The 20,548-nt window shown below is 41.4% G+C and overlaps 1 protein-coding gene across 1 annotated transcript in view; it reads right to left on the reverse strand.

Moving 5' to 3' along the window:
• Window positions 1-411: 411 nt before the first annotated feature.
• EFNA5 (ephrin-A5) overlaps window positions 412-20,548 on the reverse strand; it is a 321,956-nt gene continuing 301,819 nt past the window's right edge. Inside the window, exons 3-5 of the mRNA XM_015425589.1 lie at window positions 12,170-12,235; window positions 11,686-11,766; window positions 412-751 (exon numbers count right to left, since the gene is read on the reverse strand). Coding sequence (XP_015281075.1) covers window positions 630-751; window positions 11,686-11,766; window positions 12,170-12,235 — 269 coding nt within the window. The 3' untranslated portion in view covers window positions 412-629. The remainder of the gene's footprint in view (window positions 752-11,685; window positions 11,767-12,169; window positions 12,236-20,548) is intronic.

A 20,548-nucleotide genomic window follows, 5' to 3' on the forward strand; every position in this document is an offset into this window, starting at 1 on the left:
TGTAGAGCAAAAGTTCTACTGTCAAAAAGATTTTTCAAGGCAGTTGCATACAAAATGGTGTCTCTTCCCTCTTTGAAACCCATTCATTGAAACCTTTCTGGAGGAAATGGTGTTATACTCTATCTAAATATTTCCCCTCCAGTCCTGATATGATGACACAGTGCCTTGCATGATGATCTGAATGAGGAGCCATAAATATTGTATCGGAGAGTCAAAACTCCTCTTGGTTTTCCACACAACTGACTGCATCTGCCACTATTCTTCCTTGTCCACATACAGATGATATAGCGAGCTAACGGAGGTGGTATCTTAAGAGAGACTGCAGAGGAAAGTAAGAATCACTAGTGTCAATATTGAAATTTGGCATTTTCATTTGGAGTCCTTTTTATTTTAGAAGGGATCAGGGAAAGCCATAGGAAAGTTTGGGAGTAGGAAGAGGATTAACTATTCCTCTTCAGGTACTGTTCATCGTTCAGGTTGCAGAGAGGGAAGTGGTGGGGGTGGGGAGAAGGAAACAAATGAACATCTGCAAAACCAATATCAAGTCCCTTTCTTGGGATGAGCAGTTAAGTGGATCTTTGATGTTCCAAGACCCTGATGTTGTCTGTGACAGGCTACTAGAATATGTGCTATAACGTCAAAAGTATTGCCAGAAGGAACAGTAGGGTTGCCAAAAGCCGACTGGATATCCTTGGTGTCTGTGCTGCATTCTCACCACGGGATGGCTCAGCTGACTCATGTACAGTATCATCTGTTCAAACAGAAAACATATATTCCAATGAAGTTTTGCATCCTTGAGGACCCCTTAAGATCATGCCATAAACATACTTCAGCACCTTTTGTAAAAATATAGCAAAACAGATCTTATGCCACTGTAACAGATCATTTATTAATAAAAGTGTGACCCATATTCTGCAAACTTTCCTGTATTAAGGAAATCTCATGAATATCGATGGATGTAGAAAACCAGAAAATGAGAAGTTGGTTGAGCATGGGTCACAAATCCTATAATGCCTTCTAAGTCTCTCTCTGTCCAAGCTCCTTGTATAATGATTGAAAACATTTCCAGTGTCCATGGGTGCCTCACACCATTAACACAACATTCCCACAAGTTCCCCACAGCATAATATCCAATCTCTGTTACACTGGAAGTGAGTTAAAGAGAGAAGATAGCCTTGGTGTTTAGAGATGGCCTTGCTATGTCAGACTCTCTAGTCTCTAAAAACTATAGAATAGCACAGACGTATTGGAGTTCACACAACTACTGAAGAATACTTAAGGGAAGTCATGTGAAAATATACAGCTGCCATATACTGAATCAGACCATTGGTCCATCAAAGTCTACTCAGACTACCAGCAGCTCTCCAAGGTCTCAGGAAGAAGTCTTTCACATTACTTAACCACTTGATCCTTTTAACTAGAGATGCTGGGGTTTGAACCTAGGACTTCCTGTGTACTACAGAGTTATAACCCCTCCTCAGTCCACTGTAGCAATTGTCTATATGTGGAAACTCAAGAGGTTCTGAAATACTACCATAGTGGACCATACCGAGAAAGCAGTTGAGTGTAGCATTTCACTTCACATACAAAGTGTGAGCACTTCATTTGAGCTGTAATACTGGAAATGACTCATCCAAAGTAAAAGCTCAGAAAAGGATACCATTAGGACCACAAACCCCTTTAGAAATAATTTAATATTCTAAATTTAATTAAAATATCCTTATTAATCTGTAATTTAGTTAATCTGTTTTATTCCTAATATACTAAGATGGAATCAAAGGAAGAAAGGGACACAGTCCCAGATCACCTTTTCCAACATGTTCCCCCCTAAAATTTGCATACTTCAACCCGCAACCTGCTTGTGGTGCCTACCCCCCCCCCCGGGATGTTCACTTGGCATCCACCAGGATGAGGGCTGTCCTTGTGGTGGGCCCTTCCTGGTGGAACCAGCTGTCAGACATTATGCAGGCCCTGTGGGACTTATCTAAATTCTGCAGGGCCTGCACAGCAGAGCTTTTCCATTTAGCTTTTCATTAGTTGAGTCTGTTTATGTGGTTTGCCTTTTATTTGTATTATGTTTTTAATTGATATCTGTTAATATTTTAGATATTGTTAGCTATTGTTAGACCACCTGGCAGCGAGAGGCAGCATATACATTTAAAAATAATAATAAAAATAATAAGACTGTTTCAGCATGCAAAACAAATGGTCAAGGGACTGCAACTATGCCCATCTTTCAGAGCCTTCTGTTGTCTGTGTCTGCTTCGGGATTTTATAAATGCAGACACACATCACTCACAGGCTTTGCTCTCACCCCATTCCCTCCTCCCTTGGCAAGACCACAGAAATGCCAGTTGGGGGCACTGAGCTCTCTACCCTCTCCACCCTTAGTGCTAGGCTGTCTGGTAAATGTTTCAGTTTCCTTTCTCAAAAAGCCAGACCATATTAAATGTAGCTGGTTTTCATTCAAAGATATTGTACATTAACTCCTAAATTATATGCTGGATTATATTTATGTATCTATATACGGCCAAATCTGAGGATACTTAAAGTCGGTGACTGTAACTGTGAATGGGCATGACAGATTTATCTACAGATATGAAAAGGGCCCCAGATTTGCAGAAAAAAGTGAGACCTAAAAATTCTCAAATGATAAATGGAGTGCATTTAGCTTTAAGCAACAGATTCTTTCAGTGGGTGTTGCTAGGCAATCACAGTATTCCAGGCTTGGTTTTGACAGCAGAAGGTAGTGGATGGGGACAAGGCCCTTTCCATGGCTCTTTTGGACTTTGAGAGAGAATTCATTGGAACCAGGCCTGGCAAGGGTTGCTAGTTCCAGGTTGGGAAACTCCTAGAAATTTTGTGGTGGAGTCTGAGGAAGGCAGAGTTTAGGGAGGGGAGAAACCTCAGCTGGATTTATGCAATACAGTCTACCTTCTAAAGCAGCCGTTATCTCCAGGTCTGTGGTATCTGGAGTTCAGTTGTAATTCTGAGAGATCTCCAGGTCCCACCTGGATGTTGGCAACCCTAGGCCTTGCAGCAACCTCTGGGTGACTAGATACCACTCTACCTGCATGACTCAACTAGGCATGGCTGCTTGCCACCATTCAACAGCAGCCACCCTATGATAGCCGGTGTGATGTAGCGATTAGAGCTCCAGAGTAGGGTCTGGGAGAACAAGGTTCAGATCCCCATCTTGCTGTGGAAGTTCACTGGGTGATTATGGACCCGTCACATACTTCCAGCCTAACCTACCTCACAAGGTTGTTGTGTGGATGAAAGAGAAAGAGAATAATAATATGAGCTGCTTTGGTTCCCACTGTGAAGAAAGGTAGTGTACAAATGAAGCAAATAAATAATAACAGAAGAAAAGAAGAAGAGGAATAAGAAGAAATTTGATTTATACTCCACCCTTCACTCGGAGTCTCAGAGTGGCTTACGGTCTCCTTCCCTTCCTCTCCCCACAACAGACATCCTATGAGGTAGGTGGGGCTGAGAGAGCTCTTTGAGAACTGCTCTTGAGAGAATACCACCGAGCGAACTTTGGCTTACCCAAGGTCCCCCAGCAGCTGCATGTGGGGGAGTGGGGAATCAAACCTCTCCCAGATTAGATTCCGCACTCCTAACCACTATATCAAACTGGGAGGGAGATGGGAGGCAGATAAAAGAAAGATGAAGAAAGGTGGTGTATAAATGAAGTAAATAAATAATAACTGTAGCAGAAGATGAGAGGCAGATAAAAGGCAGGTTGGTGAACAGTTGAGGAGAGAATGAGGCAGGGAAGAGTGTTGCCAACTCCAGGTTAGGAAAGTCCTAGAGATTTGGAGGATGGAGAGTGGGGAGGGAGGGTTTGAAGAGTGGCGGGACCTCAGAGGACTACAATACCATTTACTCTACCCTCAACAGCCATTTCTGTCATGTAAACTGGGGTTTCAAACTTCCAGGGGGGACTGGAGACCACCCAAAATTACAACTGTTTTCCGGGTGACAGAGATCAGTTCTTCTGGAGAAAATAGCTGATTTGGAGAGTGGACTTTATGGCATTATACACTGCTGAGGTCCCTTCCCTGCCCAAAACCCACCTTCCCATGGCTCACCCCCCAAATCTCCTTGCGGGTTCCCACTTGTTATGCATATTTCTGTACTATGTCAACTTGCCTCCCTTTGGAGGTAGAACATTTTAAAAGGTGATCATACTAATGAATAAGTTTTAAATGGGTCCATTAAGTATTTAGGAAGGAAATGCATTTTTTTAATTCAATAGGTTTAGGCTTCGAAAAATGAAGTAATTTCTTGATTTTATCTAAAGTGCCCTAGGTAAATGGAATTCACAGGTTAAGTAATAAATTACAAGTAGCTCTGTTATTCTATTAGGAAAAAAATCCAAAACCAATAAAGGGTAAAGCTTTTACTAGTACAAGTTAAAACATCACAAAGTAGTGAGCAAGCTGCCAAGTTCACCAGAACTCTTCTTCCAATTAGATCTTAAACCAAAAAGAAACAAAGGAATATGCATTTATGCATACAGAAAGTCTGTAGATTTTAACAGTCTTAAAATGGAGAAGAGGTATATACTTGTCAATTAGATTACACTGTACTAGATTTAAAACAACCTCAAGTTTCATCAAATGCTACTGCACAAGTTACACGGTCCAATACATGTATCATAGGTAAGTGGAAGTGAATTATATCCCCCTTAGCAGGTCTACGTAATTTTTTGATTGCTCAACTCATATAGATTTCAATGCCTTTTGTAAAATACACCCTGAGTGAATGGTGCAACATGCTGTCTGCTTTTCTGAATCTTTGGGAACAGCCCCACACATTTATATTGGACTAAGCCCACAGAAGCTCTGTTTCAGGCCACCGTGATTCCTCAGAGCCCCTTGCTGCATGTGGAGGAATTTATTCATTGAAAGGAACTGTGGTGATGATGACCTACATAACATGTTCATGCCCCAGAATTCAGGAGTTGTAAAAAAAACAGGTTGCTCATCCTTTCTTTAATGATGTAAGAGAGACAATTTATAAAGACTATAATTACCTTCTTTGAAATCAATGTTTGGTTAACTCTTTGGGCCTACAAAAATTACTATAGCCATGAAGAACTGTGTAACTAGATCCATTTGGGCTTGGTTTCCAAAATAGGAGATCTCATGCCAATGATAAAGCACCGTGGTAATGTGCACGAGTGGCAAAACTGTGTGTATTTTTTTTTTGAGAACTTGATGGGAGCGATGTCACTGTTTTTAATATTGTTTTATAATGCAGGTGTTAATTAATGTTATTTAGTTTTGTGATCTAATTTAATTGTGTCTTGTTATCTGCTTTGAGCTTGTGGAAGAATAAGGTAAAACTGTCTAAAATAAGTGTTGTAATTGAGGGGACTTTCCAAAGTAGAGAACTACTAGTCAAGGAGAATGGAATAAGGAAAAAAAATCCTACTGGCCATGCCAAAAACCTGCTGTTTGGAATCTGGCCTATGGCTGCCAGTAACACTAAGCAGAATGTATGCATGTCTGCTGGTATAATTAAAATCTGTTGTAGTATATTTTGACTGCTACAAAAACATAAGTATGAAGGCACTGTTGGGTATATATTTCAGTTAGTCCCAAATTCTAAACCTCATCACAGCTACTGTAAGGCTGTGCAGGTATAGACTTTGAGACATTACTGATTTTTTTTACAATTTAAGTTCATAGTGAGAATTGTGGGAATTCAAATTCAAAGTATTTTCTTTGTGAAGCATTATTTTTCCTGCTACTCAAATGTTCTTCTGCTTAATCCCCCCCCCCACAATGTTAAAAACAGAAAAAATGTTTGGAAGCATAAATTACATAGAATTATGCAACTGGCCACTGTGCCCTGTGAGTGACCCTGACTTGTCTCCATCCCATATCCTTTGTAAGAAAAAACAGGAGAACATATAAAACATAGACGTCCACTACAAAGACATGCATATTATTACACATTTAAGGCAGCATGCAACCAAATGATCCCTGCAGAATGTTAATAGTAAGCTGTTAGAAATGTGCAAATACCGGAGACATGGAAAGAAGCAAATATTGCCTTAATCCCGAAAGAAGGCCATGACTTAACTAATGTTAAAAATTATAGACCTATTTCTCTCCTGAATAATGACTATAAAATATTTGCCAAAATTGTTGCAGAAAGGGTGAAAAGTTATTTACAGAATGTGATTTCTGAGGAACAAGCTGGATTTTTACCAAATAGACAAATAAGAGACAATTTAAGAATAGTAATGGATGCAATTGAATACTATGACAAGCACCCCGAGAAAGAAGTGGCCTTTATATTTGTTGATGCTGAAAAAGCCTTTGACAACTTAAATTGGGATTTTATGTTCCAAGTAATTGATAAAATGGAGATTGGACAACCTTTTAAGAATGTCATCGAAGCAATTTATACAGAACAGAGAGCAAAACTGAATGTAAATAAAGAATTAACTGAGCACTTTAAAGTGCAAAAAGGGACTAGACAAGGTTGCCCGCTTTCCCCTCTTTTGTTTATTTGGGTTTTGGAAATATTGCTGGCAAAAGTGAAAGAAGATATCCAAATAAAAGGCCTTAACCACCGAGGATATGTGTATAAATACAGAGCATTTGCTGACGATGTTATGTTTATTGTTGAAAATCCATTAGTCAATTTACCCTTTTTGATGAAGAGAATAACAGACTTCGGAGAGCTGGCTGGCTTTTATGTAAATAAAAGCAAAACTAAAATGTTGTGCAAAAATATGATAAAAACCAAACAAGCAGACTTACAAGAACTGGTACAGTGTGAGGTAGTGAAAAAGACTAAGTATCTTGGTATAGACCTGACTATGAAAAAATAATAAAAAACTACTAGCCTTGGAAGGGCATGATTGCAGATTTGGTTGGCATGCGTACCTATGGTACGAAAAAACTAAAATGGACAAATTTTTTAAACATCATTTTGTAAGAAGATCTCTCTTTGGAGTATGGACGAGATATAAAAGGTTTTTTCATGAAGCGAGACCACTTTGGATTGTACCAGCAGAAGTTATTACACAGTATACGAGACAAAGAGGTGAAGAATTATTGCCATACAGAGACTTGATTAAAAAGGAAGGGACAGAATGGGTATTGAAAGAACAGGATGAGATTCAATTTAAATATGTATGGTTGGGTTATTTACAGATCAGAGATCTGTTCAGAGCAGATAAAAAAATGTATGGTTTTAGAGCAGAGAAAAATGAAATTGAATCTGTGTGGGAGAATAGAGGGAGAAAAACGATTTCTAACATGTATAAAATCCAGTTAAAATGGTATACAGAAGATGAGACGGTTAAAGAACAAATGCTTAAATGGGCTCTTAATATGAATAAGGAGGTAACCATGACATATTGGGAATATTTGTGGAAAAATGCTATAAAAATATCAACATGTACCAATATCAAAGAAAACTGTTATAAAATGATGTATAGATGGTATATGACACCGAAAAAGATAGCAAATATGAACCAAAATATGTCAAACAAGTGTTGGAAATGTAAAAAACATGAGGGCTCATTTTATCATATGTGGTGGACATGTGAAAAAGCGATAGGACGTGTGAAAAAGCGATAGATTTCTGGTCAAAAATTCATTGTGAAATGCAGAAAATGTTTAAGTGTAGTTTTAAAAAAGAACCAGAGATTTTATAGCTAGGATTGAAAATGGAAGAGTTAAATATACAAAAAAACCCCTGTGTTCTGGTACCTGATAACAACGGCGAGAATGGTGTATGCACAATGCTGGAAACAAGAGAAAAGATCTCAAATTGGATACAAAAAGTGTTATTTATGGCGGAAATGGACAAAATAACAAGAAAGTTGAGTAACAAAGAAGATCAAGAATTTTTTGAAGACTGGAAATACTTTAAAGACTATCTAGAGGAAAACTGGGACGTTAAACACAATTTATTGTATTTAGAACATTATTGATAGAAATGTTATCTTGTAATAGAATTTAAAATGTTTAAGCAAATATAAGTAATGTAAAGGGAAAAAGGGTCGAGCACTGCGGGAAGCCACTAGCAAGGGAGGGGGGAAAGGGAAATATGGGTATTGGATAAGTGAAAGCCAATGTTAAATGTGATATTATATCCAAAAAATAAAAGTTTTGTACGAAAAAAAAAAATGTGCAAATGGTATTTTCTCAATTAATTTTGTGAAAATGTTCTGTTGTTAGAACAGGCAATGTGAATTTTCAAAGATCCTTCCAATATTGGTATTACTTTTCCTTGCATTAGTCTCACAGATGCCATTTTTCCACCACACCACTGGAGAACTTTGATAGGTTTTTAATGTACTTGCTACTGCAATTATTGATTAAGAAAAGAGCCCTCAAAAAGTCCTGTGGTGGTGCAGAAAACTCCTAAGCAGATACTGTATTGCCAATGCAAATCCTCTGCAATTTCAGCAGCAAAGAATGAAAAACAGAGTACTTGCTGTATGGTTGTAGCCTGAACTTCCCATTAACCTCAAAGATGGTTGACTATCTTTTTGTAGGGCTGCCCTGCCATCGAAGTTATTTGGAAAGCATTGACCCCAAGACCACAATGAAAATCCCACTTGCAAAAGAAGCCCTAGTATCAGCCCTGAATGTGTTTCTACTGAGACCTCTCTGTCCACAGTTACACTTCCCATTGCGATGTGACATCCCACTGCTGCCCTGACTCTCAAGCACTGTTTTTCTGCTTTTCTTTTCTAAAAGAGGCGTAGAAATGTTTAGAAAATGTTTATGATGATTTTTACACATGAGAGACTTCTATAGCTACAACTGACAGCTGCAGCTGCTTTACATCTTTATAGAACTGGGACCTTGATATATGTATTGGACAAGTTTTCCTTTACTGGTCGTGGTTGCTATCCAATCAAGATGGATTAAAAGTTTTGTTATAAGACCCTGATTCTAAACCAAAAGTCTTAATTAGGACAGCTACAGAATTTACTGTGTGATTACTGTAAACAAAAACAGTACGTGGGAAAGACAGGGAACAGGTTGACAGTTTCCACAATATTTAAACAACATCCAGAGAGAAATTTAAATTCACAAGACGAAAGGAATGGTTTTAATACTACAAAACCCTTATGAAACACAAAACTAATTAAGAGGAGTGTCAGAGTTAGTAGATTTTATACAATTTCATTTCTTTGAGGAAAAGCAGGGCAGGTATCTGTTGGAAAAATGCTTTATGACATTCAAGCATTTATTCTACAACAGGGACTTTAATCAACATATGTGATTGTCTTTGTGGCCCCAATGCTATACAGAGTCAAGGGTACTGATACTGGATTATGGTTTTCGCGTGTGTTGTTACTTGAAGGGATGACTCTTTGGACTGCTTTCTTCTCTATTAAGACTGGTATTTTCTGATATGCTGTTTTAATACTGGCATTCTATAAATTGGTGCCACTATGTAGCTCTCTGCACAGTTCCATTTAACACAGTGGCCCATCTTCTCAATTTTTGTGTACAAATTCTTTCCACCCCTGCCAACTGTCCTTAACAATGATTAAAGTTTATATCAGTACCAGTTTTAACCATGGAAAAGCTGATCAGCAAGTGATGCTTAAGATGCAACCCTGCTTGGCAAAAGCCAGGCCTAAAGAAACCAGAAACAATGTAGGGGGAATTTCATATGCCATCAAAAAATGGTTGGGTGGGATTAGTAATCACATAGCCCATTTCTAGGGTTGCCAAATGGCACTTACCCTTGTGGTGGGGGACTCCAGCCCGGCTCCCGGCGTGTGCGCGCTTCACATGCACGTCACAGGAAAGTGACGTCACAATGCTGGGCCCGCTGGGGCGGGGCCACAGCCATTTGAGGGGAAAACATAGAGTTTCCCCCTCAAATGGCTGTGGCCCCGCCCCCAGCGTGCCCAGCGTCATGACGTCACTTCCCTGTGACGTGCACGCGGGGGTGGGGTTTTCCCCGGGGCCCGATTCCGCCGCGGAGGAAATCGGGCCTCCAAAGCGAGGGTTTCCCCGCCCCCCGGCCCGATTTGGCAGCCCTACCCATTTCTTATCATTTAAGTGAGGATAATAACGTGTGTTACATTTACATTTCCCTTAGCAGCAAATCACAAACATTAATGTACAGGAGAAAGAGGTAGCCTTCAAAAACGTCCGGTCCTTCATTAATTCCTCTGATAAAATGAGTCTCTTTAGATCTGCAGGAAAAGACTTTCTTTTACACTGACAAGCAACTACAAGACTAAGTCAGAACATTATCATGAGAGAAAACCTTCAATGAAAAAGGGCTATTTCCAAGTTTCCAGGAGTCATTTTCAATCACATAATTTTGAATAAATATGATCAAACACCCATATATTTGTACCCTATTTACTGGGGAATGCTTACAGCTTAAATAAAAACAATGTCCACAGAAATATTATCATCCACTTTTGCTTTTAAGAATCCATTAATGATTTCACTATAAAAATAGAACTGGGGGAAAATACCTAGTTCACATCAGACACAAGCATACTCTGAAATAAACTAAAAAACCCCAAAGCTTATTAGAGATTTGCTTGAAAAAACAAAGATTGTTTGCAAAACATGGCTACTTGTAAACAGGCAACAGTGTGCATATGTGAATTCATGCACAGATGCAACATCTACATATATTTTATGTGTGACACAGCCACAGTTTTACACATAAAGTCCTATTGATTTCAAATGGGAAAGAGAGAAACATCTGTTTAAGTCCCACCAAAACCAGTGAGATATAAAAAGAATTTCATTTGGTAGGACCATTTCTCAACACTGCAAAATTTCCAAATGTGTATACACATTTATGTAAACATCTAATGTGAGGCATTCTTTAGATGAATACACATGTGTGTGTGTGCATGCACTTGAACACACATACACACACACACACCCATTTTCACTGAGCTCAGTCTGAAAAGTCATATGCTTATTAGGATATATCTGGATAATTATTCACAGAACTTGCATGAATACTGCAAAACACGCTTTTACTCAGGATATTAGTTTTACTATGCAGAGGGTCAGATAATGCATGGTAATAAGAACATTCCAGTTTTAAAACTGGTAATGATTTAATTTTCTTGACAAGAACTTAAGATACCTGATCTAGAATTATGACCCAAAAATGACTTTTTGGGGAAAGGGGCACCTTGACTATATTTAATAAGATTCTGTCAAGCAACTGGGCAAATCTTTTATTTAGAAAAACACTACATTATCTGTTATGTGTAGTGTGTGGGCTATGCACTAGCTTAAATACTTTTACATGGAGACAGTAAATATGTGCAGGAACAGTATTTCATTATATAAACATAGAGTTTCTTTCTTAAGCATTTACATCCGAAATGGATATTATGGTGCACAAAGGTATTACAAAAATGGGGTAGAAATGGGGACACAAGAATCACTCAATTTTTAAAACTGGGATGTCATGTTTAAGTAAATCATTTGTCATGGAAAAAATATACTTTGCCTTCTATTCAGTACTAAGAATACTAGCACTAGCAAATGAGATATATCTTAAGCAATATTAGCACTGCAAGAAATGAACAAAAGCAGAGTCACTTTTTCATGCAAACCATGCAGAGAGGAAGAGGGGGAAGAGAAGCAGAAGCACCAGAGGGATAGAGGCATTTGTTAACAGAGATTCTCTAAGCATACTAACCTGCTGGTTCTAATGAATTTTCTACTTTGTCGTTAACATCGAAAACACGATCATGAACACCTATAGTTTTCATACAGTTGTCTATAACAAAAATAGAGATAACAGCCAAATATGTTAGTTAGACACCCTCAAATTCCCCATTTTCCTTTTTTGTTTTGTTTTGTTTTTTGTTCTATCTGGATTATAATACAATTATATGTATATATTATATCTTAGCCTGTGGCACTTTTGCAAATGCCAGAAAAATTGTCTTTTGGTACAACTGTCTAAGAAACAACAAGTTAGCAACTGCTATGTACTTAAAACAAATGAGAAAAAAGCTTTGTGAAAAATGATTAAAAAGATATGGTGGGAAAAATGCCGCTATAAAGAACAGATACCACACAAGTTTTAAGAATAAAAAGAAGTTTTTACTGCTGTTTATTGGACCAAATGAAGCATGCACTATAAAAGCTACCTCTAAAGCTAGATCTAAATAACTTACTTGCAGGTCGTACAAAGACTTTCAGTTTTAGACAGGACCTTCTCCCATTATCAGGTATTGCAGATGCTGTCAGAAAGAGAGGGAAAAAGTATATTAATGTTTGGTTCTTCAGGCATAATATTTTTCTTTCTCTAAAGTAATGCACAGTGTAAACAAAGGAAAAAGGAATTAAAGCAGGAATATTCTGAACAACATGTAAATGTCAAGATAACACTATCTTTTTAAAAGAAATAAAATGTGGGAACACTAGTGCAACAACTGTTAACAACTGGTATGTGTGAGTCACAAAATTGACCTAAATCTAGAGTGGCCAGGTCCGACTTGGGAAATACCTGGAGACTTTCGGGATGGTGCTTAGCAAGGATGTGACCTCACTTTTGTGATGTCATATCCTGTGATGTCACTTCCAGTTCAAAGGTCAAGTGAAGTCACTTCCCAAGCTGCATCCTCATCCAATGATGTCAATTCCAAAGAACTGCACCAAACCCCACCTCTTCTTGTGATGTCACTTTCAAGGCACTCCCTTAAACCCACCTCTTTCTCTTAAGTCAATTCCTTCTTTCAAAATTCAGATTTAAATACACTGCTTTATATCAGTTCCCACCCCCATCTTTTCCCTACTTTACATTACTTGTAGGCTTTTAGGCCTCCTTCCAGTGAAAAAATAACAAAAAGCTTTAAGATGTTAAATATTTAACACTCAGAACAAAAAAACAAGCAAACAGCACATGACAAACCAGTGAACAAAACAAGAGAAACTGTCATGGTTATATGGCTTTCTGGATGGAAAGCGATATTTATCATGGCTTCTTGCTGCTTTCAGCAACTCGAGTCTTGACTTTATAAACTTGCAGACTTCTTCACACTGCTTCCTGAAATTCAGTTTCACCTGGAGTTCTGCTTTGACAAGGCTATCACTCAGCCGGTTTCTTTCCTTGCTCCAGAGCTGCGTCATTAAGCTGAAGACTGTCTCACAGTAGGCACTGGATACAGGGATAGACAGTGCAAAAGAGACCAACTTCAACAGGTGGCTGTCACCACTGTCTGGAATGCACCTGGACATCTTTACCCATCTCTGGTCTATCTTCTCTTCCTGTGCGGAAATCTCTTTTTGGCATTTTGACACAATGCAGAAATCACTAAACAGCTTGTCAGTGTTTATTATATCAGGGCCAAAATTAAGGGCTTTGACAAGACTCTCTAATGGATCCCACATCACAGGACTGTCAAGCAAGAACAGTGCCATGTCTTTGAAAATTGACTTATCAAAATTATACAATTTCTTAAGGTAGTCAATGCACTTTCAGACTGTCTGGTCTGCTTCTGTTTGGAATTTTGCCCTTTGAGATGCAGAGATATTGACCAGAATGGCTGTAACAGATCTTCGATAGAACCGTCTCTGTCTCCTCTTGTTATGTTTTTCATGAAGGTCATCCAGGATTTTATGGGGTTCCGTGTACCTAACGTTGGTACTTCCCAGTTTTTTCACAATGGGATTGAACAATGCTATCAAATTGTGTAGGAAATACATATAACATAGAAAAAGGGATGACTCCTCTTCTGGACCGAATCCTTCCCACACATTTTTTTCATTCAACAGCAGGCATAAGTGACAACAACTGTGTTGGACCATGCCAAATCAGATGTCTATACTCTATAGCTACAAACTCAAAGAAGGACCTCATGGAGTCTGCACTTTTGGCTGAGCATGAGGACTCACTATATATTTGTGTGACAAAGACTTCTACATTAAAACTCAGTGCTCTCTTCCCCATTTTAAGGCAATTGTGAAGTACATGGCATTTGCAGCCCACATCTATCTGTGGCTTGTTAAGCTGTTTAAGTTTTTGAAACACTGGCTTGTGTTTCCCAAAATTCACTGCATTGTCTGCAACATAAGATGATACTCTGTCCAAACTGAGATCATTATCCTGTAGCACACTACAAAGCTGTGCTACAATTGCTTCACTGGTCTCATTATAGAAGTCAAGCAATCCTTCCTTAATTCCCTTCATTACAGCAAAGGAACGAACAGTCACAGGAAAGAATTTCCTATTTCCCTTGTTGGAGGTGTCACATCTTATTGAGAAAAAGTGTGCGGCATCTAAGTCCTCCAGCAACAATTCAATGGATTTGGTACCAAAACGTTCTCCACAATGCTGGTGGCTTTTGTACGACCACAAAACATCTTTTTTGCTATGCCAGAATCAGGCAACATTCTCGGCAGCAGTTTATTTGTGCAGTTTTGACTTGCATAACTATGATGGTGCATAACACTGTGGTACACTTCTACCACTTTAGCTGCAGTAACCTGATTGGCTTGTGACGAATCTGGTTTGTCGAAGAAGGTGGTGTCTGTCTACATTGTTTCTCCACCTCTTTGCACTTCATACCTTTCACATGATATATTAGGGCATCGTTCCCCTCATAACACACAGATATCCTGTGGTGGCATCAAATGCATTCTGCTATTTTAAAGTCTTTTTTTACGGCCAGATTTTGAATTGGCTTTTGCTCAGCCATTCATCTTTAAAAACTGCAAGGTATTTTTTCTTTTTTTGCTTCACCACCTGAAGGACCTTCTCCGCTGTCTGATGGATCGTCTCCACTTACCATGACTTCTCAAGCTTTTGATGGGAACCAACCCTGAGTACCACTGCAGGGAAACCCCACCCCCAACAATCACAGTCTCTTGTTAATTATAGGTGGAGCTCACAAATACACTCATCAGTTTGGCAGCTATCACACAAATACAGATAATGTTATTTATTTACTTCAAGCATATTTTACATTTCTCTCCGATGGGGACTCAAAGAGGCTTACATAATTTTCTTCTCCATTCTATCCTCACAATAACCACCCTGAGAGGTGGGTTAGGTTGAATGAGTATGAGTGACCTAAGGTTGCCTAGCAGCTTTCCATGGTGCAGTAGTGATTCTAAACTGGGTCTCCCAGATGCTACTCTGGTACTCTAACATCTTAATATTTTTCACATCTTAATATTTTCAAGTCCCTGCCATGAATCACAAATGGACCTTACCCATAGTCACAGGCTGCTTTAGCATGGAATCTTGCTAGGTAATCTTTACACTATTTCCCAGAGGGAAGCTTGCTAGGTAATCTTTACACTATTTCCCAGAGGGGTTTTTTTTTGGTGCGGATACTTATTTCTGCCAACAGAGGGCTACCTCTCCCCCAACAGCTCTTTCTACAGTCTCAAGGGCCTTCCTCAGTCTGCAGAAAAATCCAAAAAGTGAAAAAAAAATCCTCAGGGAAGGTTGAATCCCCCCCCAAACCTTTTGAAATGGCTTCTGCAGGGATCTAACTACAGGCATCAATGGTGAGAGAACATGGGGGGGGGAGGCTTCTAACTGGCTCTGTCAGTAAAAGGGTGGAGGAAGGGCACTTTTCAGGCCTCTTTTGGTCTTGGAGGAAGGGAGAGAGCCTTGGGGCCAGACCTGTCAAGGGTTGCCAGTGCCAGGTTGGGGAATTCATAGAGGTTGTATGGTAGACTCTCAGGATTTGGGGAAGGGAGAGGCCTCGGCTGGGTATAATGCCACAGAGTCCACCCTCCAAAGCAGCCAGTTTCTTTAGGGAGACAGATCTCTGCTGTCTAGAGTTCAGGGCCCTACAGGACCTTTTACAGTTCTGCAGGGCCTGCAAAATGGAGCTCTCCTGCCAGGCTTTTGGAGCCACCACCACCGCTGCCATTACAACTGCAACTATTGGGGGTGCTATTAGTAACAACTGACTGCTATGGTGGAAGCCCTGAGCCACAGGTTCCTGTGACTACTGCCTGCCCCCCCCCACAACTGGAATGGGTGGGATAGAAATCAATAAAATTAATCAATAAATAAAATATAGAGTTCACTCTCCAGGCCCCACATGGGGGTTGCCAACCCTAGGCCTGGCAGCAGTCTAGGGTTGACAGCCCCCCGGGCACTGGCAGGGGATTTGGGGGGGTTTGTCAGATCCAGGCTGGGAAACTCCTGGAGATTTGGGGGTGGACCCTGGGGGAGGACAGGGACCTCAGTGGGGTACAATGCCCTAGAGTCCACCCTCCAAAGCATCCATTTTCTCCAGGGGAGGTTATCTCAGTAGTCTGGAGCTGAGCAGGAATTACAGGGGATCCCCAGAACCCACCTGAAGGCTGGCATCCCTAGGTAGCACCCTCTGGGTGACTTGATGCCACCTGATTTGCATGACTGAACTAGGCCTGGCTGCTTGCTACTGTTCATCAGCAGCCACCCTATGAAAGCCAGTGTGATGTAACAGTTAGAGCTTCAGAGTAGGGTCTGCGAGACCCAGGTTCAGATCCCCATCTTGCAGTGGAAGCTGACTGGGTGATTTTGGACCAGTCACATACTTTCAGCCTACCCAACCTCACAGGGTTGCTGTGCAGATAAAAAGGAGGTGAGAATAATGTAAGCTGCTTTGGTCTCCACTGTGGAGAAAGACTATAATTTTCCAAGGTGGGGGAGGGGGGTGGAGACAGAAAGCTGAAGACAGATAAAGGCAGCTAAAGGTAGGTTGGCTGTTGAGTGGGAAGGAAATAGGGTTGCCAACTCCAGGTTCCTGAACATTTAAGGGGTGGAGCCTGGGGAGGGTGGGGTTTGAAGAGGGGAGGAACTTTAGACTGGTATAATGCCATAGACTCCACCCTCCAAACCAGCCATTTCCTCCATGAGAAACTACCTTTGCCAGCCCCCAGGTGAGGGCTGGAGATCACCCAGAATTACAACTGTTGTCCAGGTGAAAGAGATCAGTTCCCCTGAATAAAAGGGCTGCTTTGGAGGGTTGAATCTATGGCATTATACCCTACTGAGGCTGCTTGCCTCCCCAAGACTCACTGTTCCAAGGCTCCACCTCCAGATTTCCAAAAATTACCCAACCTGGAGCCAGCAGCCCTAAGGTGAATTGATCTCTGTAGCTGGGGGATCCGTTATGATTCCAAGAGTGCTTACAGTGCTGCTATGAGGAGAGGGGAAGCAGGTGGGTGGCTGGGAGTACCACCACTACTGCTGTTGCAGCTGTGTGAGGGGTGGGGGAGGAAACAGGCAGGAGGCTGGGAGAGTGATGGGGGCAGAAAGAGAGAGTGATGGGATGGGAGTCAGAAAGAGAAAGAGTGATGAGGTGGGGAGGCAGAAAAGGGAGCGGGGGCGCAGGCAGTACAACGCCTGCAAGTAACATCAATAGCGAACAGCCATAATGGCTGTTCGAATCCCCGTGAGCTGCCGGCCCCAGTCCCAGCTCCCGCCAACCCAGCGGCTCGAAAGTAAATACAAGTAGAGAAATGGGTACCTGCCCTAGGTGGCAGGGGGCACCCTCCTCCTGGTTCTGTGCCAGGAGTGTTGACGGTGGCGGCGAGAAAAGCGGCGGCGAAAGAACAATGGCGGTATCCGGTGTTCCGAGGAGGCGACGACCAGATCGGATGGAGGCAGAGTCAGGGCGACGCAACTGCGAGACGACGCAGCACGGCAGGAGCCCGACGGGACGCATAGCCGGAAGCCGCAGTCTGAAAGCAGTGTGCGCCAGAGGAGGAAGCATCAGAGCCTGCCTGTGATGGTCGCCAGTCGCCCGGGACGCCAGGAACTATGTCTGAAGCCGCCGGATGAGGAGGAAATACGCCGCATGGGTGCTGTTAGGTAACCCCCTCCCCGGAAAAAATGTGGCCCTAGTCAGGTAACAAACTACAGAAGTAATTCAGTGTAAACCGCTCTGAGACCCATTGGGGGTCATGGGCGGTATAGAAATCAAAAATGTAAGTATGTATGTATGTAAAAACAAAGAGAATGATGACAGGTCAGAAATAGAGAGGAAGTAACATGCATGGAGGAGAGATACAGAGTAAGAAAGGGGGGCAGAAGGGAGAAAGAGTGAGGGGCAGGTAGGGGGAGAGGAGAGGAAGCAAAGGTGTGAGGAATGGGATGACCATCCCACAAGTTTCTTGCAGGTCTCCACTTGTATCACTTTTTTCACAACAAATCTGGGCTTCCCCTTTAAACATTGGAAGCCATTCCCTATCTGGTAAGACTCTGTTACTGTTCTTTTTTCAGGTCACACACAATTGCAAGCCTAAGTAGTTCTATCAGAGCTCAGGTAACCCCATGGCTAGGTATTTGTTAGTCACATTCCCTTTGTCACAGAAACATATGTGCAACTTGTATAGAAAAAGGCTTTTCTAAAAACTTCCCGGCTGGGGCCATATGGCCTCGCTGGTAACACTGCCGCGTTATTCTTGTCACCTGTGCAAATGGCTTGTCAGATGGCCAGGTCAGCATCTCCATATACAAGACACTTTGACACCTCTGCCAAGAGGGAGCGACTTGTCGGCGCCTTCCCAAGCCTGGGACAGCTATGCCCAGTACATTAACACACCAAAAGCATTCCCTGACATGACACATGGTCAAAGGCAGAGGCTGGAGTGGGATGCCCAACTCCTAGCCAATCAAAACATACCTTGCCTGACAACGCATGGTAACCAGGGATGGGAAAGCCTTCCCACTCTCTCACTTTTGGGGAAATGGCCATACCTGGTGGTGACGGGGGGGGGGGTAATATCTGCAATAATCCATATGGGAAAGGGGAGTTGAGTTGAGAAAAGTTAAGTGAGTTTTTCTCTCTGGAAAACAAAGAGTTCTTTTGGACTGACTGTTTGCTGTTAACATGGAGTGAGACTGTTAGGCAGCCAAGCTGGACTAGCTGCCCACAAAACCATGGGGTTCCTTTTCAAGATCCCCTGGTGAGACCTTGGACTCTGAAAGCCTGGTAACTATGACATGCCTCTATTGTGTAGCTAGAGCTGAACAAGCTATAGATATCTATTGTTTCTTATCTTTTGCTAGTCTCATGTTATATGCATGTTTGTGCACTGAATAAAGATAATATATAATCAATATTATCTGGACCTGCTTTCTCTGTTGCAACCTGATCTCTAAGACTGAATCTTGTGTCTAAGCTGTTTGGTTAAGGAGGCTACCATTGTGTTAATTAATTGTTTGCAGCCCTGGTGCAGCGCTGGTAACGTGGGTCAGTCCCATAAAGCAAAGAAGGAGTTTGGGATCTCGGCTCCTGAGATTTGTTGCGGAACTGGTTAAAATGAGATCCTAGTGGCACTCTACTGGTAAAGTCTGGAGAGTGTACAGACATTCTCCTGGTGTTTGTTTAATTGTTCCTGAACCCGTGGTTTCTCTCCCCATCCCTGGACTGGGGTGAGGGAGAGAAACCTTGACACAACTCTTCAGGAACCTGGCAGTTTTGAAACTTAAGATAATAATTCACACCAGAGGAAATTCTTATTGGCCTTTTGGAGATGTCCTATGTACACTAGAGCATAATACATTCTCCTCTTTTCTATGCACTTCACTGTTATTCTGTTGGTATCAGGTATTTATTTTGTAGACCCAACCTCCCTCTCTTCGTTTCTAATCAGAAAACTTGTGTCCTAAATCCTCTGCTCTGTTAATCTAGTCATATAGGCTTCTAATGAAGTCATTTAAGGGCTGCTATAGGAAAGATACATTCTGTCCCTATTTCAGAGGGTAGCCATGTTGATCTGCAGCAGAAGAGCTAGATTCAAGTCCAGTAGCACTTTGGAAACCAAGGAAGGGAGTTTCAGCTCTCGAAAGCTCATACCACAAAAATCTTGTTGGTGTCTATGCCTGCTGGGATTCATTAGTGCTCCTCTATGTTTACCAATTGGGAGGGGAGGAGTACATGATTAAAGGTTTGCATACATCACCCCTACCCAGAACCATAACGAGCAGCTCTAGTTACTGTCATGTAATAGAATAGCCTTAGGGTTAGCCAAGTCCCCTCTGACCAGTGGCGGGAGGTGGGGGTAGGGCTGACAGCTCCAGGTTGGGAAATTCCTGAAGACTTGGGGGGTGGAGCCTGGGGAGGACAGGGACCTCCATAGGGTACAACACAATAGTGTCCACAAAGCATCTATTTTCTCCAGGGGGAACTGACTTCTGTAGTCCGGAGATGAGCTGTAATTCCAGGAGATCCCCAGGTCCCACCTGGAGGTGGGTATCCCTTGCAAAGCATCAGACCAGCAACTTCCTCTTTAAAATCATTCCTCAGAAATGAACTTACTTGGAAGCCTTAGGCAATTCAAACTTTCAGGTTCAGTTTCCTTCTATGTAGGTTTTAATATAAATTTAATGGTGTCACTGATGTCAAAGCTGTCAAAATAAATAAAAAAGCTTTTCAATATTTGCTGTTCCATTAGCTTCTCATCATTTCCGCCTCTTGTGTTTGTGTATGTTGGTGGTGTGTGTTTCAAGTGGGCTTCCTGTCAAATTTCTAACTTTAAAAAACCCTGACAGATGTTGTACAGAACAGTTCTATCAACACAATTTCAAGCGATCTTCAGCA

The sequence above is a fragment of the Gekko japonicus genome, unplaced genomic scaffold (genome assembly GCF_001447785.1).
Source record: "Gekko japonicus isolate JY-2015 unplaced genomic scaffold, Gekko_japonicus_V1.1 scaffold913, whole genome shotgun sequence".
Lineage (NCBI taxonomy): Eukaryota > Metazoa > Chordata > Lepidosauria > Squamata > Gekkonidae > Gekko > Gekko japonicus.